Source organism: Suillus plorans (assembly GCF_016647745.1).
Source record: "Suillus plorans strain S12 chromosome Unknown HD556scaffold_13, whole genome shotgun sequence".
Lineage (NCBI taxonomy): Eukaryota > Fungi > Basidiomycota > Agaricomycetes > Boletales > Suillaceae > Suillus > Suillus plorans.
The window spans coordinates 544,225-572,196 of record NW_024537397.1 but is presented as its reverse complement, the minus strand read 5'-3'; the positions used below and the strand labels follow the sequence as shown (position 1 = coordinate 572,196).

The 27,972-nt window shown below is 48.1% G+C and overlaps 12 protein-coding genes across 12 annotated transcripts; 6 read left to right on the top strand and 6 right to left on the bottom strand.

Moving 5' to 3' along the window:
* Positions 1-205: 205 nt before the first annotated feature.
* Positions 206-1,921, top strand: HD556DRAFT_194644 (uncharacterized protein). Its single transcript, XM_041309860.1, has 10 exons — positions 206-421; positions 470-507; positions 568-592; positions 643-654; positions 719-734; positions 786-926; positions 985-1,044; positions 1,094-1,121; positions 1,174-1,231; positions 1,285-1,921. Exons 1-10 carry the CDS (start codon positions 328-330, stop codon positions 1,581-1,583), a joined length of 771 nt encoding a protein of 256 aa, XP_041163292.1. The 5' UTR covers positions 206-327; the 3' UTR covers positions 1,584-1,921.
* Positions 1,922-2,274: 353 nt separating this feature from the next.
* On the top strand, positions 2,275-4,205 carry HD556DRAFT_1518466 (uncharacterized protein; the record flags this gene model as incomplete). The annotated part of the gene is made up of 6 exons (XM_041309112.1): positions 2,275-2,503; positions 2,566-2,920; positions 2,973-2,987; positions 3,040-3,155; positions 3,210-3,991; positions 4,041-4,205. The coding sequence occupies 6 exons, from the start codon at positions 2,275-2,277 to the stop codon at positions 4,203-4,205; spliced, it is 1,662 nt and encodes a 553-aa protein (XP_041163291.1).
* Positions 4,206-6,252: 2,047 nt separating this feature from the next.
* HD556DRAFT_1534828 (uncharacterized protein) lies at positions 6,253-8,179 on the top strand (the record flags this gene model as incomplete). Its single annotated transcript, XM_041309577.1, has 6 exons — positions 6,253-6,472; positions 6,535-6,889; positions 6,942-6,956; positions 7,009-7,124; positions 7,183-7,964; positions 8,015-8,179. The coding sequence occupies 6 exons, from the start codon at positions 6,253-6,255 to the stop codon at positions 8,177-8,179; spliced, it is 1,653 nt and encodes a 550-aa protein (XP_041163290.1).
* A 978-nt stretch (positions 8,180-9,157) lies between these two features.
* On the bottom strand, positions 9,158-10,346 carry HD556DRAFT_194633 (uncharacterized protein). The gene is made up of 7 exons (XM_041309859.1): positions 10,085-10,346; positions 9,930-10,027; positions 9,804-9,868; positions 9,678-9,754; positions 9,603-9,607; positions 9,494-9,547; positions 9,158-9,436 (listed from the first exon to the last, which is right to left on the bottom strand). Exons 2-7 carry the CDS (start codon positions 10,014-10,016, stop codon positions 9,233-9,235), a joined length of 492 nt encoding a protein of 163 aa, XP_041163289.1. The 5' UTR covers positions 10,017-10,027; positions 10,085-10,346; the 3' UTR covers positions 9,158-9,232.
* A 180-nt stretch (positions 10,347-10,526) lies between these two features.
* HD556DRAFT_1351770 (uncharacterized protein) lies at positions 10,527-12,053 on the bottom strand. Its single transcript, XM_041302386.1, has 8 exons — positions 11,964-12,053; positions 11,827-11,910; positions 11,577-11,618; positions 11,500-11,520; positions 11,198-11,448; positions 10,971-11,147; positions 10,832-10,923; positions 10,527-10,781 (listed from the first exon to the last, which is right to left on the bottom strand). Exons 1-8 carry the CDS (start codon positions 11,977-11,979, stop codon positions 10,571-10,573), a joined length of 894 nt encoding a protein of 297 aa, XP_041163288.1. The 5' UTR covers positions 11,980-12,053; the 3' UTR covers positions 10,527-10,570.
* Positions 11,827-12,591, bottom strand: HD556DRAFT_1351768 (uncharacterized protein; the record flags this gene model as incomplete). The annotated part of the gene is made up of 6 exons (XM_041302385.1): positions 11,827-11,910; positions 11,964-12,091; positions 12,119-12,130; positions 12,153-12,190; positions 12,249-12,519; positions 12,572-12,591. Coding segments are annotated over 2 exons (171 nt in total), but the record flags the coding sequence as incomplete, so codon positions are not given.
* Positions 12,592-13,812: 1,221 nt separating this feature from the next.
* Positions 13,813-16,052, bottom strand: HD556DRAFT_1288487 (cytochrome P450). The gene is made up of 11 exons (XM_041299358.1): positions 15,910-16,052; positions 15,760-15,856; positions 15,569-15,705; positions 15,391-15,516; positions 15,089-15,338; positions 14,917-15,039; positions 14,768-14,870; positions 14,628-14,714; positions 14,490-14,571; positions 14,303-14,425; positions 13,813-14,246 (listed from the first exon to the last, which is right to left on the bottom strand). Exons 1-11 carry the CDS (start codon positions 15,921-15,923, stop codon positions 14,033-14,035), a joined length of 1,356 nt encoding a protein of 451 aa, XP_041163286.1. The 5' UTR covers positions 15,924-16,052; the 3' UTR covers positions 13,813-14,032.
* An 828-nt stretch (positions 16,053-16,880) lies between these two features.
* On the top strand, positions 16,881-18,587 carry HD556DRAFT_1440304 (uncharacterized protein; the record flags this gene model as incomplete). The annotated part of the gene is made up of 1 exon (XM_041306095.1): positions 16,881-18,587. The coding sequence occupies one exon, from the start codon at positions 16,881-16,883 to the stop codon at positions 18,585-18,587; it is 1,707 nt and encodes a 568-aa protein (XP_041163285.1).
* A 135-nt stretch (positions 18,588-18,722) lies between these two features.
* On the top strand, positions 18,723-20,251 carry HD556DRAFT_1351720 (uncharacterized protein). Its single transcript, XM_041302384.1, has one exon. The coding sequence runs from the start codon at positions 18,941-18,943 to the stop codon at positions 19,790-19,792; it is 852 nt and encodes a 283-aa protein (XP_041163284.1). The 5' UTR covers positions 18,723-18,940; the 3' UTR covers positions 19,793-20,251.
* A 368-nt stretch (positions 20,252-20,619) lies between these two features.
* HD556DRAFT_1462296 (cytochrome P450) lies at positions 20,620-22,945 on the top strand. The gene is made up of 11 exons (XM_041308275.1): positions 20,620-20,693; positions 20,747-20,843; positions 20,898-21,034; positions 21,084-21,212; positions 21,265-21,514; positions 21,564-21,686; positions 21,733-21,835; positions 21,889-21,979; positions 22,032-22,106; positions 22,165-22,287; positions 22,344-22,945. The coding sequence occupies exons 1-11, from the start codon at positions 20,680-20,682 to the stop codon at positions 22,555-22,557; spliced, it is 1,356 nt and encodes a 451-aa protein (XP_041163283.1). The 5' UTR covers positions 20,620-20,679; the 3' UTR covers positions 22,558-22,945.
* A 1,068-nt stretch (positions 22,946-24,013) lies between these two features.
* On the bottom strand, positions 24,014-25,899 carry HD556DRAFT_1462287 (uncharacterized protein; the record flags this gene model as incomplete). Its single annotated transcript, XM_041308274.1, has 6 exons — positions 24,014-24,220; positions 24,275-24,568; positions 24,620-24,665; positions 24,723-24,776; positions 25,519-25,590; positions 25,657-25,899. 6 exons carry the CDS (start codon positions 25,897-25,899, stop codon positions 24,210-24,212), a joined length of 720 nt encoding a protein of 239 aa, XP_041163282.1. The 3' UTR covers positions 24,014-24,209.
* A 573-nt stretch (positions 25,900-26,472) lies between these two features.
* On the bottom strand, positions 26,473-27,970 carry HD556DRAFT_1462284 (uncharacterized protein; the record flags this gene model as incomplete). Its single annotated transcript, XM_041308273.1, has 9 exons — positions 26,473-26,541; positions 26,602-26,673; positions 26,740-26,880; positions 26,961-27,023; positions 27,086-27,182; positions 27,239-27,377; positions 27,430-27,627; positions 27,689-27,771; positions 27,825-27,970. The coding sequence occupies 9 exons, from the start codon at positions 27,968-27,970 to the stop codon at positions 26,473-26,475; spliced, it is 1,008 nt and encodes a 335-aa protein (XP_041163281.1).
* Positions 27,971-27,972: the final 2 nt, after the last annotated feature.

Here is a 27,972-nt window from a genome sequence, read left to right as displayed (position 1 = left end):
TCACGCTATATCAACAGGTCCTCTTATTGTGGTAAGTCTTCGACTCGTCGAACGCGTGACAGTCATGCCACATCATGAACTTATACAGGACACTCGATACTTTTCACCTGATCTTCATCGTTCATTGCATCTACTATTATTTAGTGACCCACTTCGCGAACATTGGTGCACTCACAGAAATTGTATGGAGTTTCAAAGTGAGTTCTTTCATGTAGCTTCTGTTATCATATTGATAAACTCGTGCAGCTTCAGATAATATTTGACGTAGGTCGTGTTTCCTGAACTTTGATCCGCCTCAAGTACGCACCCCACAGGTCCCCATCATCCATGGGGTACAACTGTAAGTATGTTGATGTGCAGTATCACATACAATGTAATACTTCCTCATTTTATAGCCTGTATGCCCATCGTATATGGACAGGTATTTGTTCTCTTATCTATGGAGTGAATACACAATTTACGGACCTAGTCAGCAAGGGCCGATCAAGAGTTCTCCCGATTATAGCGGTGGGCTTTTTATAGACGTTCACGTCTTCATTTTGGAATTTGATGATGCTGCACTATTAGGGCATATTCGCGGTCCTAAGTTCAAGTGAGTTTATCACCCTGAAATATTTCTCAATCGTGAATCATGCCATTCAGGTTTATCCATCCGTAAGAGTTCGAAATTGCTCTTGTTGGCTCGTCATCTTTACTTTGAATGTTAACCCGGTGATAGCCCTGCTTTGGGCGCTGTGAGTAGAACAGTGGACTCTCTTACTCCACAAAGTGTTGATTGCGAGTAGATTTCAGTGTCACCTGTTCTCTGACTTGATTAGAGTCGAATGGGCGACATACATGGCCTTGACCGTGATTAGTTGTGGTGATGTTCTTAATGCATCATTATTATGCTATCTCCTCGCTACCTCACGTACAGGGTTCTCTATGTAAGAGCTGGGCCATTCGCTGTCGGAATCTGATAAGCCAACACAGCGTCTTGCTTAGCACCGATTCTTCTATACAAAAACTCATGGGTTTAGTCATCGAAACTGGCTGTCTTACGAGGTGTTTCTCCTTACATCCTGTTCCGTCTCTTAACTCATATTCCGTGTAGTGTATGTTCGGTGACAGCCATCATTACAGTGAGGTTCCAGTTCCTGTGATGTCCCTCGCGTCTCTGAGAGTCACCTACAGTGCGCAGTGATGCCGAAGAACTACATCTTTCTCGGTTTTGAATGTTTATTGGCTAAATGTAAGATCAAAACATTATCCGAGGATCGTACTGACCAATGATATGGTGTCAAGTATATGTCAACTCGTTTATCGCACTCCTGAACTCGCGATACTACCTGCAGGCCAACAGAGATAGCACCATTTCTTCCAAATCCAATGTCAGACACAGCGTCTACCTCTCGGAGCGGTACTTTCCCTCGTCACAAGACGAGAGACTCAAAGGAGAACATTTTAATCATGCAGATGATGAAGTAACAGTGCATCCCGCTCGACCTATCCAAGCTGGTAGTTGTGTTAGTGTCGATGAAACAGAAGCCACAGCGTCTACTTGCGGTGATAGTAAAAAGACATCATATCTTGAATTTGTATGATGGGATGAATGGATCGTGACCCGCTTATTCTTACCTATACTATGTATTGCTGTTCCGAGAACACGTTGAGCCAAATCAGTGAGCAGCTACTATGTCTCGGGTTGTAGATATGTGACTTGAATCAGCCCATCAATACAACAAGGGACCAGTACTATAGTAGTGCCAGCAAGACAAGATAATGGTCAGGGAACTACAATGCAACTTGAGCTTGAGGGACCAAGTTGGACTCGCTATCTAGTGGTCTCATCAATGTAGACGCAGCGCTTGGAGTGCCATCAAAAATTTACCTAATGACTCAGTACTCAGGCCGGGGACATCATCCGATGACCGGATGATAATTTTGCAACTCCGAATCCGGTCGGATACATGAATTACTTCCTTCAAGGCTTAGTCTGACAATACGTACCTGTTGCGCCCAGCTCTGCGCAACCTGGACAAAATTCAGGAAATAATATTGCGTCTATTTTCCATCATTATTCCTATCGTCGAAAATCTGATCAGGCTGCTGGAATGTACACATGTATAATCCTCAATCATAGAAGAATGAACTTTGAAAACCGCGACGCACCACCTCAACCGCTATTAAATTTACCGATCAGTTTCAACTGGAAGGAGATCAAACCGGATGTCACGGAAGATGTAGCGCCCCGTATATAACTAAGCTGACGAAGGTCCTTGGCCCTTTGTCAGAATGCTGTCTGCAAGGAAAGCAGCTTGGCTTTTTCTTGCCTTTGAACGGGTTCTAAGTGCACAGATACCTCTGTCGAGCCATCCGCCTCTATCCTTCTACCCGGGGCTCGAAACCGATCTTGGACAGTGGGACCTTGATGAAGGACCTGCGGTGAACGCGACAGGACACCTAGTGTTCGAAACGGTCAATTCTCTGCTTCAAATCTGGCCAAATACACGTCATCGTATTGGTATGTCTGAAAATACTGAACACCACGCAGATGAGTCATGATTCATCATCTGTGTCCTGCAGGTCATACAATAGTCCCAGGAATCATCCCCGTGGGCACTATTCTCTACCATGGAGCCGCCGGTCCCCATTTACCGACTGCTTTGGATTGGGTGGCTGTAGAGCCAGAACACTCCATGCTTTTCTGTCAAGGGTCAATCGAAAAAGGATGCTGGCACCTCACTCTTACAGTCACTCGACCGATGAAAGTGCTGTATTTTGACGGAAGCAGCGCTGCGAAACTTCTCGAGGGCACCATGGACACCCAAGATCTCGTGGCATGGTCGGAAATGAAACCTGAGTGGGTGGAAAATGAAGAGCAGCGCATAAAGGATCTGTGTAAATGGGGTCGGAAATATGGGGTGAATGGCTTTGTGAGGTTCGTTGGATTTGAAGATGCGTCAATGTCGAAGCTGATTTGCGAATTATAGGATGGAAATGAATTTGTGCGAACTCATATGTAGTTCTTTGGGGATTTGTTATTAACAATAGTTGCAGTGAGATCATGATCTGCAACTTCACTTCTCACATGGAGGCCGTTTCATTCTCGAATCTCGAAAGCACTCGGCTCAGCAGCAGCACAAATCCAGAGCTGCCTGAGGACCCCAATACTAGTGAGCGACCGACCATGTGTATGTTTTGACGTAGGTCTGATTTATGAACACAAGTGCATTACGCTTTTGAATTAATGCATTCTTCATCATGGCACGACTATTATCCAGGAGAAACTCGAATCATGCTTGATTTTTCTGGGCTAGTCTCTTTCTACGATACCGATCTTGTTCCCTCCTTGGTGCCGCGCCGTGTAGGCTTGGAGCGGTGGGATCATCGAGTAGCAGGAATATCATCCGAGGATATAGAACGTGTCCAAGACAGGCTAGCTCAAGCGTTGGTACGACCACCCGTGACAACCAGCGGCATTGACTGGAAAACGGTCTTGCGAGTGGTGGTTGATCGATATGCCAGCCGCCTAGAGTTTATGCATCACCTTTTGAACCTGACGTTGGACGATGGGTCAATCTTTAACCACGCACAGCAAATTCAGAGACAACTGCGCACCGTGCTTCTTCCTTACACTGTGTTTGCAGCTTTACCTCCCAATAACTCCTTCACTGCCAACGCGACAAATTCATGGGCTGCGCCAGTTTTTCGAGAATGTGCTACGTCGCACACGGCGTCCATAGTGTCTCGTGGAACGACACTGATGCCCTCCGAACGCTCGCTCCTGCAGGCGGTTCGGGAAACTACGCATGAAATATGCCGCGTCGTCACGAAGATGTGGGCTTCTGGAATGATTCTTGGAGTCGACCCTCTTTATCCTCCAGAACTACGCCCTGAAACTGATCACATACGTACTCTCATGGATGAATGGAAGGAGGATGTGACGCAGCTGCTCTCCTGGTTAGATTGGAGCGTGTGGGTCAAGTGCCGACCGGCCTGTGGTTTCGAGGTGACAAATCAAGTTACTTGTTTGCGAAATGACTGACTTCGTCGTGCAGGAGATGTGCTATTTGCCTACTTGGCCCATAGGGTTTTTCCCGACTCCCGGCGCACCACCTCGAGCTCAATGGGATAATACTTCCTTATGGCCAGACCCAAACAACGGGGAATGGAGGAGACCACAGCCGAAATGCATCAGGCGGCTGGAGCCATATGGTTTTTAGGATATATGATTTACATGCACTGTCGCTAACATATAGACGTCTTTTGTACGTAGTCTGACTTGTAAAATAATTGCTCTGGAGTTTAAGCGCGCCGCGCGCCTGACGTATGTACTTTGAAGCCACAGCCAGTACTATTACAAATAGTGATATCAAAAAAACGAGCTTGATTTAGCTGTATGTACCATATAGTGTACCTTACATATCCATTAGTCAGGTAGCATTGCGAATGAGTCATTGAACTCACCTGAAACGCGCATTTAGTCAGGGTGGCATTGCGAATGAATCATGGAACTCACCTGAAAAGCGGACTGGCATCGCCCATGTCCTTGAATTCGTATCGCAGCAGAGTAGCCAAGCTCGTTGATGATGGTCGGTGAAAAGAAGGCAATGGCATGACCGGGGACATCTATGCAGGTGCGTCAATGGAGATCATGCAGTACTGTGGAATGCAGGAATACAAATCAGTAGGAGTTAATGCAGAGTGCTGAAATTGAGTAGTTACACGCTGTACGGTGGCGGTTAAGGATTTGTTGTCAGCCGATAACGTTGTGTTGGAATCTTCAAGGCCCAGAATTTTCTGGGATAACGTTGCGTTGGAATCTTTCAGCTCCCAAATTTCCTGGGCCTGATTCTTGTTAGCTTGCTCATTGACTCGGAGTACTTGGTCCCAGGTACATACCTGTTGAGTGCGGGAAATTTGAGCTCATTGATCTTACTCGTAAACTGCTTGGAAAACGTGTTCATCGCAATCTGTATGGTGATGTTGACGGAGGCTGAGGCGGATTCCGACATGGGTGCTGAGGCGGATTCCAACATGGATGCTGAGATGGATTCCTACATTGAGACGGATTCCGAGATGAGTGCTGAGACCAATTCTGAGACCGGTGCTGAGCCTTCTTCCGCCAAACGAGCTGAATGCGATTGAGTACCAGAACGATGGTGCAAGAATATTGAAACCAACTACCTTTCTTTCTTTTCTTGCGCCGGGAAGACTTTGATGTATTTTGCTGTGCTCGTTTCAAGTCTTCTGCTTGTATCACCCATTCAGCGTTCGCCTCTGTCGTGCGTCTCTCCAGTCGTACTCTGTAGTCCTTCAACTCTGCCCGCTGTTTCTTGTTTGCATCCACGAGAGAATGCGTCTTTGGTATTGTGAAATGGGCGAGTTTCTACCTGTTGATAGGGGTTGCCCTACAACCATGTTCGTATATTCACCGTCTGTATAAGACGAGCAGGAAAGTTGATAAGTGTACGGTTGAATAGTATCATGGCGCTCACCAATTAAAATCCTAGGGGCTGTTAGCTCGATAGGAGACGGGGGTTGAACGTTGAACGTTCAACCTCGTCGTTGTACTTTGCGCTAAGTTGTTGCACAAGCGTGCACCGAACTACCTCTTCTGTCTGGGCGTCTCTGTTGACAATTCGTGTGCATGAAAGACTGGGGTCTACAAGGACCCCAGTTATTTGGACTGCAGATGATGGCATTGCGGAACGGAGGGAGATACGAGTACGAACTCCAACTACCTGTTATACACTCAAACAGGTCATGGTTTGAAATGTTTTGACGTGTTGGCTCTTTGTTGTATCCCTGACATCCCGACGAGTCCTTGTAGCCGTGAGACGGGTAGAATCCTGCTCCTGCTAAATATCATCATTTCCTGGAAGTACACTCAGGCCTAGGCTAACCCGGACACTCAACCGACGACCGAATGATAATTTTGCAATTCCAAATTCGGTCCGATACTTGGATTACGCCTGAGTCTGAAGTAATACCCGCTAGCGCCGCACAGCTGCACGCAACCTGGGCGAAATTATATTGCGTTCATTCTCTATCATTATTCCTATCGTTGAAAATCTGATGCTGCTGGAAGATAATAGGTCTGGATTATAGAAGAATGAACATTGAAAACTGCGCACCACCTCAATCAACCGCTACTAAATTTACCGATCAGTTTCAAGTTGAAGGGAATCAAGCCGGATGATGCCTTGATGGAAGATGTAGCGCCCCGTATATAACTAAGATTACGAAGGTCCTTGGCCCTTTGTCGGAATGCTGTCTACGAGGAAAGCCCTTTGGCTTTTTCTTGCCTTTGAACGGGTTCTGACTGCACAGATACCTCTGTCGAGCCATTCGCCTCACCCAGGGCTCGAAACCGATCTTGGACAGTGGGATCTTGATGAAGGACCTATGGTGAACGCGACAGGACATCTAGTGTTCGAAACGGTCAATTCTCTGCTTCAAGCCTGGCCAAATACACGTCATCGTATTGGTATGTTTGAAAATACTGAATATCAAGCAGATGAGTCACGACTCATCATTTACATCCTGCAGGTCATACAATAGTTCCAGGGATCATTCCCGTGGGTACTATTCTCTACCATGGAGCCGCTGGTCCCCATTTACCGACTGCTTTGGATTGGGTGGCTGTAGAGCCAGACCACTCCATACTTTTCTGCGAGGGGTCAATCGAAAAAGGATGCTGGCACCTCACCCTTACAGTCACTCGGCCAATGAAAGTTCTCTATTTTGATGGAAACAGCGGTGCGAAACTCCTTGAGGGCACCATGGACACCCAAGATCTCGTGGCATGGTCGGAAATGAAGCCGGAGTGGGTGAAAAATGAAGGGCAACGCATAAAGGATCTGTGTAAATGGGGTGAAAAATATGGGGTGAATGGCTTTGTGAGGTTCGTTGGATGTCAAGATGCGTCGATGTCGAAGCTGATTTGCAAATTATAGGATGCAAATGAATTTGTGCGAACTCATATATGTAGTTCCTTGGCAATTTTTTTATTAACAGTCATAGCGAGATTATGATCTGCAACTTCACCTCTCACATGGAGGTCGCTTCGTTCTTAAATCTCGAAAGCACTCGCCTCAGCAGCAGCACAAATCCGGAGCTGCCTGAGGACCCCAATACTAGTGAGCGACCGACCATGTGTATGTTTTGATGTAGGTCTGATTTATTCTCGGACATAAGTGCATCGCGCTGTGGAAGTAACGCATTCTTCTTCATGGCACAATCATTATCCAGGAGAAACCCGAATCATACTTGATTTTTCTGGGCTCGTCTCTTTCTACGATACCGCTCTTGTTCCCTCCTTGGTGCCGCGCCGTGCTGGTGTGGAGCGGTGGGATCATCGAGTAGCAGGAATATCGCCGGAGGATATAGAACGTGTTCAAGATAGGCTATCTCAAGCGTTAGCACGACCACCCGTGACAGCCAGCGGCATTGACTGGAAAACGGCCTTGCAGGTGGTGGTTGATCGATATGCTAGCCGCCTAGAGTTTATGCACCACCTTTTGAACCTGACGTTGGACGATGGGTCGATCTTTAACCACGCACAGCAAATTCAGAGACAACTGCGCACCGTGCTTCTGCCCTACACTGTGTTTGCAGCTTTACCTCCCAATGACTCCGTCGCTACCAACGCGACAAATTCGTGGGCTGTCCCAGTTTTTCGAGAATGTGCTACATCTCACACGGCCTCCATAGTGTCTCGTGGAACGACACTGATGCCCTCCGAACGCTTGCTCCTGCAGGCGATCCGGGAAACTACACATGAAATATGCCGCGTCGTCACGAAGATGTGGGCTTCTGGAATGATTCTTGGGGTCGACCCCCTTTATCCTCTAGAACTACGCCCTGAAGTCAATCACATACGCACTCTCGCGGGCGAATGGAAGGAGGATGTGACACAGTTACTCTCCTGGTTAGATTGGAGCGTGTGGGTCAAGTGCCGACCGGCCTGTAGTTTCGAGGTAACAAAGTCAAGTTACTCGTTTGCGAAATGACTGACCTCGTCGTGTAGGAGATGTGCTACTTGCCTACTTGGCCTATAGGGTTTTTCCCGACTCCCGGCGCACCACCTCAAGCTCAATGGGTCAATGCTTCCTTATGGCCAGACCCAAACAATGGGGAATGGAGGAGACCACAGCCGAAGTGCATCAGACGGCTGGAGCCATATGGTTTTTAGGATATATGATTCATATGCACTATTGCTAGCATATAGACGCTTTTGTACGTAGTCTGACTTGTAAAATAATTGCTCTGGAGTTGAAGCGCGCCGCGCGCGTGACGTATGTGCTTTGAAGAAGGCTATGGTTTGAACTTTTTGACGTGTCGGCTCTTTGTGTTTTGCAAGTGAAGTCCTAAGATACTGATTCAGACACAAGAACTTCCCCTCATTTGTCCGCCAACTCAACATGTATGGCTTTCACGAAATTCCTCATCTCCATGACGCCATCTCAACGTCCTCTAACCGACATCTTTGACAGGAAGCCATCGCTGCTTGTGAGAGGCATAACAAACACCAGGACACCATGCATTTATTTCAACGCGAACCCTAGTTGATGATACTCGACATACGGCACACCTTCAAAAGCGTGAAATTATATTCTATCCTACGGGAAGTCACAATATACTTCACATGAACTTTGTTCTCGTACAACCTTCTTGTAGGCCAGCCTGTATCATGAGCGCTGAGCAATGTCCTGAACTTTATGAATCATTTATACAGTGAAGAGACAAACGACGTGTTAGATGCATACCAATGCTATCATTCCGGGTGATCCCCTGCGAACTTGGGTGCCCCTCTGCTTGTAGGTGCGTTCCTCCGAGGGTATAAGTCAATAACATAGTTCATGCCGATAGAGTCTGGATGGTGGACGCGGATATCAAGTGCAGCATACTGTCTGAGTTATTGCCGTCTAGAGACACAAGAACAAAACGCACCGAGTCTACCACGCAACATAACTCTATCAATTTACTTGGAGAAGCCGCTGATTCGGTACATGCTGTGCATTTAGAAATCTCTCTAGCTTCGCCTGGCGCACCCGCGAGGTTAGGCAACAGCGCTTGCTCTATTCGATTGGACTGAAGAATATCTGAATATTTGGGAGCGTGCGGACTCCATTAGCTCGAGCGAGGGCCCATCGATGTGTGACAAGCGTGTAAAACGCCTCGTCCATTTATTCCACCACCCTACACATGGATCAGTTCAACGACGGTCTGAGAATGAATATTAATCCTACCCCACAACAAAACCATCTCGTTCGCTTCTTCCAATTGCGCGCGCCGCCAGATCGGGGCCGACGAAATCTTGGACTATTTTGAGGTTGTCTTCGTCCCCTGGTTCGAAACCTTTGCTATCGTGGAGAACAGACCTGTCGTTCTGAGATGAGATGAACTCATCGTCGATGGTGGCATCGCCTGGCTTATCGTGCGCAACGATCTATTGACAGTACTGGTATGAGTAGTTGTGTGTGTTGAAGCGTCGTGTTTAGCTCACCTCTTTTTCCACTCCAAATGCGTCGCTGATCAGTGACGACTTGCCGACGCCAGTCTATTAAATGTACGTCGTCAACACTGGCCTGAGATTGGAGAAAGCCAGATACTACCTTTCCTATCACCAGAATTCGGAATCTTGGGAGTATCAACCTCAAGAATGGCACTTTATGATCATCCTGACTCACCGAGGACAGTCCTGGGATATGTCGGAAGTGGTAGGCGGAAGCTTGAGGCTTTGACCGGAAGGGACAGACCGCTCAGCCTGCCAATATAAGACTTAGATGGGTTTGATACCAGACATGAATCCTTACCTCGGCTGTTGTATTCCTGGAAAGGTCGACGACGATCCTGATGTTTTTATGAATCTTGATGGATTCTACGAATGCGAGGTTGAGTATGTGAGTGATCAAGGTGAGAATGCGATGATTATTGCTCGCCATGATACGCGCGAAAGATGTCTTCATGTTTGGTCTTCGCCCCAAACCGTCTCTTGTACCGCGTATGTAATGAAAATGAATCTCCATGAGAAAGCATCCTGCGGCAAAAAAACACAGGTGAGAACATGTATTGGAGTCGGACGTCGAGTACTTACATAGGTGGAGAAAACGTCCGTTGCAGACTCTTTCCTGCTTCGCCACGTTCAATTGACGAATGTAATTTACCAATCCGTACTTCAGCGGACTCTCTATTCGGTTTCAGCGGGTTGATGATACTATTTGACGACAAGAATTGAGTACTTGAGTACCAAAGGTGTGGACTCTGGAGTGCGCGGTTGGAAATGTGTCACTGCGCACAGATGCCTCATTCGATAGACGCCCAGGACAAATGGGAAAACTATTCAAAGCAATAGGGTGCGTGACGACAATTGTTTATGTATTTCCGTCTAAACGATGCCTCACTCCTGGGATGTATTTCATAGGTGCGTTCTCACAATATCGATTCCAGATCCACGGCTGGTAAGCTCTGTGTGGGGCTGTCCAAGAGAAAACGTGTATCATATAAATAAACTCGCAAAACACCATGTACCAACTGTATGCGTGTCGCGCCACAGAAAATCTCTGTAATCAGACAACACAGATTAGACACCAAAGATGGGCTCCACAGCCTGAGATGAAGCTTGTTCTATGATCCAGGACCTTAGGCGAGAAATGTGAATATTATTGGCGGTAAGTACGGGCCACATCGCCAGGACGAATACGGCGACCCAAACTGGAGATGCAATTGAAATGACGACAACACTAGAAGTGCGGAAGATCAGCGTGGACAATGCTCCGGCAAAGAACGCCATTCTGTAAAAAGTATAAGCCACTAATCTGTGAAATGTAACCCGGAAACTGACCCCCAAATCAGAAGTGCAAACGGTAGACTGAGCATCAGGGCAAGGCTTTCGAGGCCGAACATGGACTGTGATATTCCTACCATGAAAGAGGCCTGTGGACATAATCAATGTGGGTGATACGATCAAACAAAAAACTTACTACGTCTACAGCGGAGCCTCGCCGGCTGTCATTAACTTGGCCAGCCAAGACCAGCGAGACCACTAAAGAGCCCAGGGCGCAGAGGCAAGACAGATATGTTAGAGCGATCGCGACCGTTTGAGTCGCGATAGCTGGGACCGCGAGAAAACTAATATCAACAGCGAGCATCACAGTAGACTGAGACAGTCATTTATTGCATGACAATTTGAAACGAAAGCGCAACTCACAAATATTGTATATCCATTCCATTCGGTGGTCATCCTATCGATAAAATCCTTCCATCGCGGTTGAACGATGGTTTCATCGACCCATATCCTGTGAATTGCCTTGCTTTGAGCAACTGGAGATCCAAACAGAATAACATTCATGATACAAAGGATGATTTTATTCGAGCGGGTATCATGTTCTCCATATAGCGATTGATCGACGTCAAGTCGGGCACCTGGTTGTCCACAGAAATTCACAAACTTTGCGTTGCCTAGTAAAGCAATCAGGAAATGGAAATCACGCACTACTAGACGAAACTCACAGAAAAGCCTCATCAATCGAGCTGAAATCAGCAAACGTATCAGGAGCGATCAACTGACATTCCATGATCACACTTACCAGCAATCCACACGGAGTGCTCACGCTCCTTGTTAGTACTGTCTGAAAAGGCGATCAACAACAACTTTCCCGCATCAGGGAACAATTCACCCTTGAGATGATCTACAAGGCCAAGCATGCTTGCAACTTCACTCGAGGCAAAAGGTGCTAGGCACGTTTCAGAAGTGATGTTTTCTATTACCACGCTCCTTGTTAGTACTGTCTGAAAAGGCGATCAACAACAACTTTCCCGCATCAGGGAACAATTCACCCTTGAGATGATCTACAAGGCCAAGCATGCTTGCAACTTCACTCGAGGCAAAAGGTGCTAGGCACGTTTCAGAAGTGATGTTTTCTATTACGATGTCAATCATGTACGACGTGAAACGCTTATTGATCTTCACTCGCCTGCATGAGCATGCATGACAATTTCTTTGAGCGTCACGACAATGTCTTCTGGAAGGACGCGTTTGTTTGGAAACAGCTCAATATGTCTCCTGCCAACGTCACGGTATGTAAACACTGGGAAGTAAAAAGGGGCTGTAACAAATGGTGAGCGCATTTACTTTGGTCGAGTGATGGAACGTGCGTACATCTAGATCATACGAACCAATACTGTGAATCCAATGCATACTCTAGTAGCGACACAATTACATGAGCTCGAAACCAAAGCTCCCCGTGGAAAGAACTTACTGATGTGGCTTTTGCGCTCTACACCTCGAACATTATTCATAAGGACAGGAGATTCGTAGTCTTCGAACCAGAAAATGATACGTCTGTCGTGGTCGACAAAGTAATAGCCCCAATTTTTTTTGTTCGCCTCCGTAATAAGCTCCAATGCGAGCTCGACGGATGGATCCAAGACGATGTTTGCCTTCCGCGCGCCTTTGCGCGCCGTCTCAACAGCTTTGTTTATTTCGACATTAATTTCAGGATCTCGAACATTGGCATCAGTGAAAATTCTCTGGTGTATGACTTGAGTAAAGTCATGTACTGGGAGCAGGCGGCGGACACACTTTACATGGCTGATAGAAGAACAAGGCGCCTTCCGGGTGCGTGAGCGGCTCCCATCCTTCTAATGCAGCAAGCTCCCTACGGGGAGTGTTTTAATCTCATCACTGGCTCTTTCACCGGCATGCTTACTCTGAACAGTCCAAAAGACCTTTCTCAACCTTAAATGACTTGCGATCACCATTTCTATGAGTACGGATTAAAACAGCAGCTCACTCGACATAGTATAATTTGCATACACGAGAACACGCCTGTCGTATCGTTTGACCTGTGGGCCGGGCACAATGGGAGTTAGAGAGATATCAACAATCTGTCCTGGCATCGTGGAAGATGATGACATCGCGACAGCCACGGGGATGTTGGGCTCGGGCATGGAAATTGGCGTGAACGGCACAGCAGAGCTCCCGGGAGAATGTATACCATGAGTTGTGACGTTGATATTTGTCCCTTCGTAGGGCTCCGTAATTGGCATATGAAGGTTCATTCCAGGTTGGGATTCTTGGGTTTGCAAAGCTGCCTCAGGTATTAATGGCACTGCAAGGCTCACAGATGGCGCCGGCTTGGGTTGGCTGGCCACTGACTGAGAGCTCAATGCAAAACCGGGCCGCTCGCGAAAATCGCCTTCCTTTCCATTCACGACAGATTGACAATGTCGGATCAGGCGCATGAGAATAGAGAGAAAAGTCCTGTATGATTGGAATGCAGTTGTTTTGATCATGGCCCTCAACCAGGAGATGAACATGCGAATGTATCCTTCCCGCATGACGACAGAGGTAAACGGACTCGTGCAAGAGCTATAGGTTTTCGCTCGGGACCAAAATCAGATACCACGTGATATAGGGCTCGCCGCTCATTAATGGCCAAATATAAAAATTCAAATTCAAAATCATTGTTGACACGTGCCGCATCAGGATTGTGCCCTCGAAGTGAAGGTAAAAAAAATTATAGCTGATGGGGCTGTCAGCCGCGTTGAAGACTACCGTAACCGGAACCATGACTGGGAAGCACACAATGAAACCCGTGTCAACTTTGAGAGTAGTCTGCTCTTCGTTTTGACCAGCTAGACAAAGAAAGCGCATGCCAGGTGGTGGCGGAATAATTGAATGGTAAAAGGATAGCACTTCAGTAGCATACTTGGAGCATTTTGTCCAGGGACTGTCTGTAAACGGTTCACGATGAGCCACACAACTTGGAGACTATCGCAGTGTATCTACTTGATGCGTGGTAACACCAAGGGGTACAAGTTCACATCAGGGAAACGTAATTCATTACACATGATTACAGAGTGCTACGAAGCGCTCCGTAGCACTCTGTAGCACGATCTAACCCGCTGATGCATGATTACAATGGTGCCTGTTTGAAGATATACAAAGTTAGGTGTGACTATGAGTTTGAGTCGGGCAGACAACGAAAACGCAAGACAAACTCCTCTGCACGAAGATTCAAGTTTCTAGAATAAAAGCCTCTTATTTGCTCGGTGCGCATAGTTCCCTGATCACGTTCTCATCGATCCTCTTCGCAAAATATATCTCAAACGGAGCAGCATGTACATTTGCAGTGTCCGAGAATGCAAGCGTGTCGATCTTCGCCGCAGGATTCTCCGAAAGGCGGAAAGCCCACAGAATAAGGGCCGTGTTGATGAAGACCGACCGATTCGCGACATGTTGACCGGGACACACTCTGACATTGTTGAGTAAGGCATAAGAAATGGTCGAGAGATGAACGATGCCACTCACCGACGGCCAAAGCCAAAAGGGAAAAACCGGAGATCACCGCGCACACGACCTGCATCGTCGATCCAACGCTGAGGATTAAACGTCTGTGGTTCTGGAAAGACTTCAGGATCGTTGGCGATAGCCCTGAAACACGAGAACACGATCATCAGACTCAAAAGTTAGAGGACGAAAATGTTTGCGTACTGACCAATGGTTGCCAATAACAGTCGCACCTGCAGGAATCAGGTAGTTATTCCAAATCATGTCCTTAATTGCGCGATGCGCAAAGCCTGTAGTGCAAGGTGGTCGTTCAATATCGCATCATCACAGCTCAAATAAGACGCACCTCCGAGAGTGACAGGTCTCCACCTCAGACTCTCGAGCATGAACGCGGTGACCTGCGGCAGCATTTCCTGATCAGCAAACGTCGGCACTAATCAGGAGCCATCTCAGTCAGTAGACGAACAAAGAAAAGGCATAACCTACGCCGCGTACGCCCCACGACGTTATCGAGTTCCTCTTGTACGCGAGCCTGCGCATCTGTATGTGTGGCAGCAGCCATCATCATGAATGTGATCGCGGACGCAGTCTACAAAAATTGTTGACTGAAGATGCGATGCAATACAAGAACTTACCGTATCAGCACCGGCCCCAAATATCGCTCCTGCGAGGAATGCCACTTCCTTATCTCCGAGCTCGTACTGTTTCTGGTGCTCTATCATGAACCTCGCAAAGGATGGCTTTGCAGTCCCCTCACGCTTCGCAGTGGTGAGCGAGCATGTCTATCATCACGAGAAAATCACGAACCATCTGTCTTCGCACCGCGTCTAACTGCCCGACATAGAAAGCAAGTTCTTCTTTGTGCCATGCCTTCAGCTGACTCAAGTAGCCTGGGACGAAACGCAAGATGGGATACGCATCCACAAGATACGCTCCCGGCTTCATAGCTTGACCAAAACGCGCAGTAAGCCTGGTGATGGAAACGACTTCAGGATCTGTATATGAAGTCGGAGTGATTTTTCCATAGGTGAAGGACATGATCACGGAAGCTGAATAACTGAAATCCTCGGATTACCACCTGTACCACGACTAAGAGCTGGTGTTCGTACCGCATGGCATGTTTCTGGTGATTCTTTGGATCATTTAAGATATCTAGAACCACATTCTTCGCATGCCTGGTCTGCATGGGCTCGTAGGTCTCCGCAACCTTAGGTTGCAAGTTTGCATGCAAGACCCTGCTTTACATTTAGTCTCACTGATCGCACCTAGTAGAGACAGGATGCGTACCTGCGCATGCGGCGCAATCTCTCAGTACTGCCTTCAAGGACAACTCTGAACCCGCCAGACAACGTCTCGTGCACTGCAATAGAACGTGGGCGGTCAGCAACATTTGCTCCCTCTTTTTCCATGATATCCACTGCAGCCTGTGACGTGATCTACTTCATGCCTGACTAGACAATGTATTGTTTTATGCTGACCTGATGACGTCCTATAACTACGAAAATCCTATGGCCTTGCTTGAGCGAGAACACAGGTCCGTATTGCTCTGTCCATCTCGCGAATTGAAACGGCGCACTGCGTGAGGGGTTAGATAGAGATTATGTTAGTGTCCCTTGACAATGACTTACTATGACTTTGGCATCGCATTTCCTAATAGCCAACGTCCAGGTGGTCCAGGGGGTAAAGGCAACCGTCTTGCGGCCTGGTATCGTTGTTTCACTATCCAGACGCTGGCTAAGATGATGATGAGGGTGCATGCGGGAATGATAATCGCCATTGAAATAGTCCGGCTTCCTGATAGTCACGACACCCCGCTACTTTGCAACACGTTAAGTACAAGTACTCCAGAACAGAGAAGTGGCGACTTACTGTGATGAGCGACGGGTACGGTGAGATTAGTGTGCATGATTACGCTGACTTATATTTATACAAACACGCCTGCGCGGATAAACCGGACCTGTGCGAGTCACGTATTGCGATCCTCCTATAGTATAATAACCTGATGCTGACCACCCTGGCGATAAGTTAGTATTGGACGCGCGTGTTTCAAGACATTTAGACTCCACCTAAATATCAAGGTAGATCTTCATGTCGTTCTCGATGACCCGTTGGATTGCTCGTGCCACAGGACCGTCGACCGTTAGGTTTACAAATATTGTAGTGGAGGTCGACTCGGGCCACTCGGCTGAAGTACAGTGGGTCATCATTCTAAAAATAGAACTTTGTACTCCGACCTTACAAGTAACTGTCTACGCACGCTCAGCTCAACACATCGGAGGCCTTAGGCCTTAGGCCTTAGTCCCGGCCGGTAGACACAGGGAACAAGTTATGCACCCTCTTCAACACGCCCCCATCAATGAATGTGCAACAAAGCATGTGCAACCATGACCTATTAGCCTTTGTCGCTATAGACTGGACAATGTCATTGACTCAAAGTTGTGGCTTCTTGGACTTGCCTTGACGGTATTTAAGTTGGACTCCGTTGGCCATTATTTTTCTTGTAACCGCTCTCTTCTCAACAGGCCAATCACTTTCGAATCCTCGCAACTTCTGTATTCTTCTTGACTTCAACTTGCTACCTTGAAAGATCCTTGGCAACATGCAAACTGCAGTGCTCGCTCCAAACAATGCACCACCCGCCGCGGCTCAGTACACGGAAGCGCCTGGCTTGCCAGCTAATACACCCTTTAACGTCATAAATCGGGCTAGCCAACTACAGCCCGTGCGCAAGGGTCCGATCAATACCTTGCCTAAAGAGATCATCCTGCACATATTCAAGTTGGGCGCGTCCTGTGGCGACTCCCAAAAACGTATCGATTTTGCGGTCTTAGTGTCGCAAGTTTGCGGTACATGGCGTGACGTCGCTTTCAGCTGCTCCTCGTTGTGGGCGGACATCACCATCACGACCGATAACATGTACAATGTTGACGGAGGGCACGCTATCGTAAATACATCTCTTCTTCGTGCAAAGGAGTTCGCCTCGCGTTCCAGAGTCTTTCCGTTGTCTGTCCGACTCAAACTCCTCGTTCCACCCAACTTCGTATATCTTCAAATAGGCACGATTATAATAATGAATTGGCTCCGCCTGGTGTTTCCACGCATCAAATATCTCTCGATACACTGCGATACTCTCCACATCGCGCGGCTGGTCACGAATCGTTTACAGACAGTCCCCATGGAGAATCTGGAGACCTACAAAATGAAGTTTGGCACTGAAGTCCTGTCCTTTTGCCATTCAATTATTTTGCCACCAGACGTGCGCTTTCTTTTTCTGGCTGGCCAAAACGAAGAACAGACACACACAGCGGACAACTTGGATTTGCTCCCAAAGTTGACACGGGTTTCATTGTCCGGGTTCCCAGTCTCATGGTCTCGGTGGTCTCTAACGCGTCTGACATCCCTATCGATTAATTTCATGACCTTGCATGACCGACCTTCGATGGATGTGCTGAAATACATCCTTGCATTGAACGGAGAGACTCTGGAAAAACTCGAGATCCAAGGCGCCATTCAGCGGTTTGGGAGGATACCCTGTAACGCGGACGAGTTGCCGACGAACTTGCCGAGGCTCATGGACCTTACGCTCGGTTATCTATCCCAGTGGGAAGCCATAATTTTTTTCCTTCACTTCGAGGCGCCTGCGCTGAAGCACCTCAAGTTATGTGACGTCTCTCGCTCAATTCTTACTCGGCACTTCAAAGACGGATTTGACTCGAACAGCCTGGTCATCCAGAACATACCTGCTCTTCAACCCTTCAACAAATTTTCTTCTACGATCCTCCTCGAACATCTGGTTTATGTGTGTTCACTACTCGAACAAGTTGAAACGCTCGCACTTGAACATTTTAGTCTACCACCTTTGGTTTCCGACCTCTTCTGGCAAGACGACGATCCTCTGAAACATTTGCATGAGGCTCCTGTTTTTCTGGCTTACCGCATGTTACAGAAATGCTCGCGACTTCGACGCCTCGCTCTCATCGACCCGGAGCAGTGTTTCCTCGATGCACTCAATATGTATCCCGACGATCCAAAAACCAGCAGCCCGGCCCCTGTGCTTACCCACCTGTGTCTTGCTTCGTCTGATTGTGACCGCCTGAAGCTCTTTTTGGAGCGAAGGGCGGAAAGCCTTGCGAAGGAAAAGGGTCCACGGATTTTGGACTATCTTGAACTGGCGACAGCGAAAAAAGATGTGCATGTGTTGGAGGATATCGTATCGCAGCATGTTGATATGAGCCGTATTGCAAAGAGTTCGCTGGCGGCTGAATGGCATGGAAGCGGTGTTTTATGCCCTTCCAAATGTACTTAGACCTAGTGACGAAAAGGGAATGCGTTGTATTGGTTCCTAATACGGAACAATAGTTTGGACAAATCTTTTTGTTCTTGTTTACATAAGTGTTTTGTTATATATCACATGGCCTCATGCTGGCAGCGCGCTGCTTATTGTTATGTAACAAGGTTTTCGCTTGAATTGTCTTTCGGCTTATATCAACTGACCTCTCAATTTCACTCCCTTCGTGTCCGTCTTTCAAGCCAAGTACTGTGTACTTGGTTTTTCTTGTTTCGTTTTTGTGAATCTTATTGTCACATTGGTTACCGCGTGCTCCTAACCCGCTCACTTTAAGACTCCTTGTTTACTTTCTAGTAATCTCCTGCTGCGCAATGTCTTCTACCGCGATCTCGACGATCATGTATCCATGTCCCCCACCTACTACAAATATCCTTGACTCACAACAGCGCATGCGTCTCATACGTTCTGCCCGTAAACTGGAAGCAGTTATGGGCACCACACCCTACCTTCTTGAGGCAGACGTTCCTATCGCACTCCTCCCCATCGGTGTTAACAAAAAAACAGTAACGGGCAAAGCACTGAAGCGCCAGGGTTCCATATTCACGCATTACCACAAGGGCTCCCCCTCTGTAACGTCATTTAGCTCAGCCTCAACGGCATCCTTCCACTCCCCATCCGCCTCGCTCGTCTCGCTACCTTTGAGCATGCGGAGCACAGAGTCCCTCTCGGTGACACCCCCAGGCCTGCCCGCGCGTGGCAGAAAGTCGGCAGATAAACCCAGACCATTGTACCTCCGCATGAACACCATCCCTGTATCGCCCACCGATCACCACCGTACTACATCACTACCGCACACACCTTCCTCAGCTCGCACGCCATCTGCTTATTTCCCCCCTACGCCTCGTACGCCCAGTTTCGACGCGGCAGAATTGCGGAGAAAGCGAATGGCAAAACTTGCCCGTCATCTAGGCGAGAACGTGCCTCCTGAACTAGTAACGGCGCAAGTGCCGCCCGCTCAATTACCTTCCAAAGAAGGCGTGCCCAATGGGAAGCGACGCAGTATGTCCGTCCACGTCACGAGCCCACGAAATATACCTTTTGCTCCGAGGCCTGAAGTTCTCCCGGAGACTCAGACAAATAGCGATTGGGTTGGCGAGTGGAATCGATCTGATATCAGAGACGTTCAGAGGGAACTGAGAAACCTCAAGGCTGTACGGTGGTGATGGTTTCGCGATTTGGATGGCCTTCTGTTACCCCATCACACGATTTTGTTCTACGCCCGTATTATGACATCCTACTGGCTGGCTGCAGGCATCCAGCCAGACGACATGCAATTCACCATTAGTATTAGTCACATCTACATATGTATCATGTTAGGCATTTGCATCACATTAATAATTCGTACACTCGCAAGTATGTACTACTGTCATTTGTAAAACATAATACATACGTGGACATCGATCGCGATTGACTCGCCACCCAAGTGTTTCATGTATTTGGGGTGGTTCCGAGTCAAAGTAACCCTAGCTATGCGTAACCTGTGTGTGAGATGGGTGGATGCAGATACCTGGCGTCGCGCTGCCGCATCCGTCTCATCATCCTCAAAATCTTTTAGGTAGAGTAATTAAGCAGAAGCTTCCAAGTTCGGAGTGTAAATATTTTTAGAATGGTGACCCACTGTACTTCCGCCGCGTCGAAATGTCTTGGCACTCGCGCGTCCACTACACCAGAGTGCTTCCTATCCTACTATGCGAAGACCGCACTGATACGTGAATCACACAGGTGGCACGATCAATCTGCGCAGGTGTTCGATTCGTGTCTGTATAAGTATAAGTCAGTGTAACCATGGGCTCTCATCTCACCCTACTTGTCGCTCATCACAGTAAGTCACCACCTCTCTGTTCTACAGTACTAAACATGTTGCAAAGTAGCGGGGTGTCTGAATCATAACTAGCAAAAAGCCAGACCATTTCAAATGGCGATCATCATTCCCGCGTGCACCCTTATCATTATCTTAGCCAGCATCTGGATCGTGAAACAACGATACCAGGCCGCAAGGCGGTTGCCATTACCCCCTGGACCACCTGGACGTTGGCTATTAGGAAATGCGATGCCAAAGTCATAGTAAGTCATTGTCAAGGGACACTAACATAATCTCTATCTAACCCCTCACGCAGTGCGCCATTTCAATTCGCGAGATGGACAGAACAATACGGACCTATGTTCTCGCTCAAACAAGGCAATAAAATAGTGGTGGTTATAGGACGTCATCAGGTCAGCATGAAACAATTCACTGTCTAGCCAGGCATGAAGTAAATCACGTCACAGGCTGCAGTGGATATCATGGAAAAAGAGGGAGCAAATGTTGCCGACCGCCCACGTTCCGTTTCGGTGCACGAGACGATGTCTGGCGGGTTCAGAGTGATCCTTGAGGGCAGTACCGAGAGATTGCGCCGCATGCGCAGGTATACATTCTGTTTCTCCCAGGTGCGATCAGCGAGACTAAATGCAAAGCAGGGTCTTGCATGCAAACTTGCAACCTAAGGTTGCGGAGACCTACGAGCCCATGCAGACCGGGCATGCGAAGAATGTGGTTCTAGATATCTTAAATGATCCAAAGAACCACCAGAAACATGCCATGCGGTACGAACATCAGCTCTTAGTCGCGGTGCAGATGATAATCCGAGGATTTCAGTTATTCAGCTTCCGTGATCATGTCCTTCACCTATGGAAAGATTACTTCGACTTCATATACAGATCCTGAAGTTGTTGCCATCCATAAGTTTTCTGCGCGTTTTGGTCAAGCTATGAAGCCAGGAGCATATCTTGTGGATGCGTATCCCATCCTGCGTTTCGTCCCGGGCTACCTGAGTCAGCTGAAGGCATGGCACAAAGAAGAACTTGCTTTCTATGTCGGGCAGTTAGACGCGGTGCGAAGACAGATGGTCCGTGATTTTCTCGTGATGATAGATATGCTCGCTCACCACTGTGAAGCGTGAGGGGACTGCAAAGCCATCCTTTGCGAGGTTCATGATAGAACACCAGAAACAGTACGAGCTCGGAGATAAGGAAATGGCATTCCTTGCAGGTGTGATATTTGGGGCCGGTGCTGATACGGTAAGTTCTTGCATTGCATCGCGTCTTCACTCGACAATTTTTGTAGACTGCGTCCGCAATCACATTCATGATGATGGCTGCTGCCACTCATGTAGATGCGCAGGCTCGTGTACAAGAAGAACTCGATAACGTCGTGGGGCGTACGCGACGTAGGTTATGCCTTTTCTTTGTGCATCAACTGACTCAAATAACTCCTGATTAGTGCCGACGTTTGCTGATCAGGAAATGCTGCCGCAGGTCACCGCGTTCATGCTCGAGAGTCTCAGGTGGAGACCTGTCACTCTCGGAGGTGCGTCTTATTTGAGCTGTGATGACGCGATATTGAACGACCACCTTGCACTACAGGCATTGCGCGGTTAAGGACATGATTTGGAAGAATTACCTGATTCCGGCAGGTGCGACTGTTATTGGCAACCATTGGTCAGTACGCAATCATTTTCGTCCTCTCACCTTTGGGTCTCTGACAATCGTGTTTCAGGGCTATTGCAAACGATCCTGAAGTGTTTCCAGAACCACACAGGTTTAATCCTCAGCGTTGGATCAACGATGCAGGTCGTGTGCGCGGTGATCTCCGGTTTTTCCCTTTTGGCTTTGGCCGTCGGTGAGTAGTGTCGTTCATCTCTCGACCACTTCTTATGCCTTACTTAACAATGTCAGAGTATGTGCCGGTCAACATGTCGCGAATCGGTCGGTCTTCATTAACACGGCTCTTACTCTGTGGGCTTTCCGCCTTTCGGAGAATCCTGCAGCGAAGATTGACACGCTTGCATTCTCGGACACTGCAAACGTACATATTGCTCCGTTTGAGATATGTTTTGCGAAGAGGATCGATGAGAACGTGATCAGGGAACTATGCGCACCGGGCAAATAAGAGGCGTTTATTCTAGAAACTGGAATCTTTGTGCAATGGAGTTGGTCTTGCGTTTCGGATTCTTTTCGTTGTCTGTCCGACTCAAACTCACCGTTACACCTAACGTTGTATATCTTCAAACAGCCACGATTGTAATCATGAACTGGCTCCCCTTGGTGTTACCACGCATCAAGTATCTCTCGACACACTGCGATAGTTTCCAAGTTGCGTGGCTGATCGTGAACCGTTTACAGACAGTTCCTGGACAAAATGAAGTATGGTACTGAAGTGCTATCCTTTAACCACTCAATTATATATTCCGCCATCACCCATGCGCTTTCTTTTCCTAGCTGGCCAAAGCGAAGAACAGACAGCAGACAACTTGACTTTGCTCTCAAAGTTGACACGGGTTTCATTGTGTGTTTCCCACTCTCATGGTTCCGGTCACGGTAGTTTTCAACGTGGCTGACAACCCCATCAGCTGTACTTTTTCTACCTTCACTTCGAGGCACCTCCGAAGCACCGGATGCGGCACGCGTCAACAATGAGCCCTATATCACCGTTGGTGTCTGATTTGGTGATGATATTCGAAAACCTATAGCCCTTGCACGAGTTGGTCCCGTTTACCTCCGTCGTCATGCGGGAAGGATACATTCACATGCTCATCTCCCGGTTGAGGGTCATTATCAAAACAACTCCATTTCAACCATACAGCACTCTTCTTTCTATTCTCATGCGACTGATTAGATCTTAGACACTGTCCGAGTCAATCAGAATTCTGTCGTGAATGGAAAGGAAGAGGATTTTTGCGAGCGGTCCGGTTTAGCATTGAGCTCTCGATCAGTGGCCAGCCAACCCGAGCCGGCGCCTTCTGTGAGCCTTGCAGTGCCATTAATACCTGAGGCAGCTTTGCAAACCCAAGAATACCCACCTGGAATGAACGTTCATATGCCAATTCCAGGGCCCTACGGAGGGACAAATAACTCATGGTATGCAATCTCCCGGCAGCTCTGCTGTGCCGTTCACGCCGATTTCTATGCTCGAGCCCAGCATCCCCGTGACTGTCGCGATGTCATCGTCTTCCACGATGCTAGGACAGATCGTTGATATCTCTCTGACTCCCGTTGTGCCCGGCCCACAGGTCAAACGATACGACAGGTATGTTCCCATGTACGCAAATTATACTAAGTATGTCGAGTGAGCCGCTGTTTTAATCCATACTCACGGAAATAGTGAGTACAAGTCATTCAAGGTGAAGAAAGGTCTTTTGGACTGTTCAGAGTACGCATGCCGGTGAGAGAGCCAGTGATGAGATTAAAACACTCCACGTAGGGAGCTTGCTGCAGTAGAAGGATAGGAGCTGCTCATGCACCCGGAAGGCGCCTTGTTCTTCTATCAGTCATGGAAAGTGTGTCAGTAGATTCTGATCGCACCATGGATACTTGAGAAACACATCAAGCGCTCGCCACTGTACTGAGGGTGATTGACATGATTCTCTATACACGTATACCCCATACCACACAAAGCGCTATATCGCATGATCATACAAATACAGTTCCACATCCTGAATCTACCACGACAAACATTTCAAGCAACCTTCACAGCCCAGACACCTCCACTCCTCTCCGAACCGGAGCATCATTGATCATGATGGCGTGTTGCACTGCGCAACATTAAGGTCTAGCTGAAAACAAGCGGATCAGCAAGAGTGCTACCTCAACGTGATGGTGAAACATACGCAGACGATGATTTAGAGCGATTTCAAGAACAGCTTCGATGAACTCCGCCTTCGCAGATTCTTTTTCTTTTGCCTTCCTCTTGAAAGATTCAAACGGTAACTTCGTTATCCAAGAAGGCGGTTTTCCTTGATATGGATAGACGGCAGCACTCGCAGCCTCCCTGACAGCAGCTGCATGCGGAGATGCCATGTACTGCTCGAGAGCGACACGAAACGAGGGATTAGACTCCTTGTCCTGAAGATAGCGCCGCTTGTCGAAAATGTAGAAAGAGTGTTCGAAGATAATGACAACAGCTAAATGGTCAATAATAAGCAGGTTCATCGCAACGTAGCCTCAAAATTCACCAGAAATGAGCTGAACGATATTCTCCGAGGGTGATGAGTGGGAGGCCTGAGAGAGTCGCAACATAAGAAATGTGTGCACAATCTGTAAACCAATTAGACATACCGCAGAGAGTAACCTAGACCGTATCTCTACACGGTGATCGTCTCGAAGCTCCTCCTATCGATGGATCAGCGATGACGTTCGCTAGCAAGGCTTGAGACCCACTCTCTATTGAAGGATGCACGATTTTAGTGGTAAGAAAACCTCGAACTCGATGGAGGATCAGCACACTGACTTTCTGGCAATGTATGAGCAATGCCATCGGCGAAGAAAGCTAGAGCTCGATTGAGGATGAGGATCGAGAAACTCACATACTGTCAACAGATCAGTAATGTAGTCGGTGAGCAAGACTCGAGCTCAATGGCAGATGAACACACTCACGAACTGTCAACAGGAATGAGCAGTTTCAATGGTCAATGGGCCCCAATTCGACTGTGGATCAATGCGCTTACACCCTGTGAATGGATGGTCGATGTCTTCAGTCAGCATGGCTCGCGTTCGATGGTGGATCAAGAAACTCACAATCTGTCAACAGAGCGGTATTGTGTTCGGTCAGTGAGGATGACGTAGAATCAATACACCCACATCCTAACAATAAATCAGCGATTGCATCGGTAAGGAAGGCAGGAGGTCAAAGGATAATTGTACTCACAAGCTGTCAACGAATAGACGATGTCTTTGATCAGTAGCTGAAAGTCGCTGGAGGATCAATGTACTGACCTCCTGCCAATAGATGATCAATTGCGTTGGTCAGGAATGGTTGAACTCGACAAAGGGTCAACGGACTCACATCCTGCGAACGATGGGCAACGAGTTAGATCAGCGTGGCTGTTGCTTGAACGAAGATCGACACACTCACTCTCTGCGAACGGTGGGCAACGACTTGGATCAGCGTGGCTGTTGCTCGAACGAGGATCGACACACTCACCGCCTGCGAACGGTGGGCAACGACTTGGATCAGCGTGGCTGTTGCTCGAACCAGGATCGACACACTCACCTCCTGCGAATGGTGGGCAACGACTTGGATCAGCGTGGCTGTTGCTCGAACGAGGATCGACACACTCACATACTGCGAACGGTGGGCAACGACTTGGATCAGCGTGGCTGTTGCTCGAACGAAGATCGACACACTCACCGCCTGCGAACGGTGGGCAACGACTTGGATCAGCGGGGCTGTTGCTCGAACCAGGATCGACACACTCACATACTGCGAACGGTGGGCAACGACTTGGATCAGCATGGCTGTTGCTCGAACCAGGATCGACACACTCACTGATACGGACTAGGATAGTTCGGGCTCTCCCTAGGCGGATTGCCTAATCTGATAGCGGGCTCGCTATTGGAGAGACGGGGATCTTCTCTCGAATGAGAGGTTCGGGGTTTCCACTTAAGGTAGCGTCGGCTTTCCTTAAGGTGCGACTTAGACTGAAGGACTGGGACTGTCTTTCAGAGGAAGTTCTGGATAAAACCTAGTAGAATCAAGTAGGGAATATACATGATTCTGTCTGCTCTATATACTGTCGTCCGTGCGCACAGACCAATACTACATTCGGTAGGTAGGTATGAGTATGTCTATACAAGGGCATCTTATCTGATGCCATGCGGTCGATTATCTATACATGAGGCTTACCATGCCTCTCTTATCTGTCCTCAAGGCGTAGCATGCCTTGGAGTCTAACTGCGCATGCTGAGGCATGCGGCTTCTCTTCTGACCATGAGGCAGAGCTTCCTCATGATCCGGGTCGAGGACCATCTAGGTCCGTTCCGATGTAGCCTAGGCTGGTCTAGGTCATCTAACGGCATCCAGGCCGTTCTAGGCGTCTCTACGAGTCTCCGTTGAGTCGGTAAGTCTTCTAATGACGGTGTACAGGCGGGATAGGGGCTAAGGTCATGATGACCTCTGTAGGAGGGGTTCTCGGTTACATGTTATTGTAACACTCACCCCCTGCGAACGGTGGGCAACGACTTGGATCAGCATGGCTGTTGCTTGAACGAAGATCGACACACTCACCTCCTGCGAACGGTGGGCAACGACTTGGATCAGCGTGGCTGTTGCTCGAACGAGGATCGACACACTCACCTCCTGCGAATGGTGGGCAACGACTTGGATCAGCGTGGCTGTTGCTCGAACGAGGATCGACACACTCACATACTGCGAACGGTGGGCAACGACTTGGATCAGCGTGGCTGTTGCTCGAACCAGGATCGACACACTCACATACTGCGAACGGTGGGAAACGACTTGGATCAGCATGGCTGTTGCTCGAACGCGGATCGAGTCCGATCGACACACTCACATACTGCGAACGGTGGGAAACGACTTGGATCAGCTTGCTGTTGCTCGAACGAGAATCGACACACGTACTGCCTGCAAGTAAACGCCCAACGTAAATGAGAGCAATGCTCGAACTTTACAATAATCTTACCCAAATGTGTGGAAACCAGGCGCCCAGTATCCCTATTATCCTCTCATAACCCTCAGATGTTGTTGTCTTTGCAGAGTCAAAATGTTCTGAGAGTGTTCTGTACAATATCAGTCACTAACGCCTGCGGCAGGTGAATGAACCATGGGTAGTTACCGCTCAACTGCATATTTCATGCAGATCTCCAAGTTGGTTTGCTGGGTCGAGACGAATAATTGCTGAAGCACTTCATTATCCAGAGCTCCAGCCGTGCGCTCGATGAGTGTCTTGCAATCTGCATCATCCTTCTCCATGTCTGATAGATCAAACGTCATCATGTATTGCGACTCGACCACGAACCGGCTTACTAGAAAGGCATACATAACATTTTGGAGGCCATCGCACATCCTTGAGAAACTTCAGTTGTGGCCCGTTAGGGAATGACTCTTCAGCTTGTTTCGGGGCCAGTTCCTTGGCGTCTTTCCGAGATCTTCCTTCCTTCTTTAGCTTTGCGTATTCGACGTCGTATAGGGCATCAAATTTGGTGAACAATACGATGACTGGAACTGAGGATTGTGATTCTGCGTATCAGCTGAACGTCAACGAGGGTGCAATGCGAAAGCTTACTGCTTCCTGTGTCGCATTGAGAGAAAAACTTATTTTCAGCTGCAGTGAACGACCTAGCTGCCTCGTCCATTGGGATGCAGTACCTATGTTGAAACTGTGAGATGGCACATTGTCGCGATTGATCGGTTGCAATTACCATATAGCATGTAGTTGATTTGTTATTTTCTTTTCCTTGGAGCGGCTCGCGATGAATTCCTTGACCTTTTCAAATTCAGATACGCCGCCTGCCTCGAAACCACGTGAATCATGGAAGACGAATCCCGGGTTGTTCTTGAACACCATTT

Bases quoted from the DNA above. Each gene is read 5' to 3' on its own strand.
- HD556DRAFT_194644 (XM_041309860.1), top strand. From the start codon at position 328: ATGGGGTACAACTGTAAGTATGTTGATGTGCAGTATCACATACAATGT. The intron at 422-469 runs GTATTTGTTCTC...TTACGGACCTAG, and splicing joins TGCCCATCGTATATGGACAG to TCAGCAAGGGCCGATCAAGA. The intron at 1,045-1,093 runs GTGTTTCTCCTT...TATTCCGTGTAG, and splicing joins GAAACTGGCTGTCTTACGAG to TGTATGTTCGGTGACAGCCA.
- HD556DRAFT_194633 (XM_041309859.1), bottom strand. From the start codon at position 10,016: ATGGAGATTCATTTTCATTACATACGCGGTACAAGAGACGGTTTGGGG. The intron at 9,755-9,803 runs GTAAGGATTCAT...TTATATTGGCAG, and splicing joins CCAGGAATACAACAGCCGAG to GCTGAGCGGTCTGTCCCTTC. The intron at 9,437-9,493 runs GTGAGCTAAACA...TACTGTCAATAG, and splicing joins CATTTGGAGTGGAAAAAGAG to ATCGTTGCGCACGATAAGCC.
- HD556DRAFT_1351770 (XM_041302386.1), bottom strand. The intron at 11,148-11,197 runs GTGAGTTGCGCT...TGACTGTCTCAG, and splicing joins GGAATGGATATACAATATTT to TCTACTGTGATGCTCGCTGT. The intron at 10,782-10,831 runs GTCAGTTTCCGG...TACTTTTTACAG, and splicing joins TTTGCACTTCTGATTTGGGG to AATGGCGTTCTTTGCCGGAG.
- HD556DRAFT_1288487 (XM_041299358.1), bottom strand. The intron at 15,706-15,759 runs GTCAGCATAAAA...ATCACGTCACAG, and splicing joins TAGTTATAGGACGTCATCAG to GCTGCAGTGGATATCATGGA. The intron at 14,715-14,767 runs GTAGGTTATGCC...GCTCCTGATTAG, and splicing joins CGTCGTGGGGCGTACGCGGC to TGCCGACGTTTGCTGATCAG.
- HD556DRAFT_1351720 (XM_041302384.1), top strand. From the start codon at position 18,941: ATGTCTTCTACCGCGATCTCGACGATCATGTATCCATGTCCCCCACCT.
- HD556DRAFT_1462296 (XM_041308275.1), top strand. The intron at 21,213-21,264 runs GTACGAACATCA...CGAGGATTTCAG, and splicing joins CACCAGAAACATGCCATGCG to TTATTCAGCTTCCGTGATCA. The intron at 21,980-22,031 runs GTCTTATTTGAG...CTTGCACTACAG, and splicing joins CCTGTCACTCTCGGAGGTGC to GCATTGCGCGGTTAAGGACA.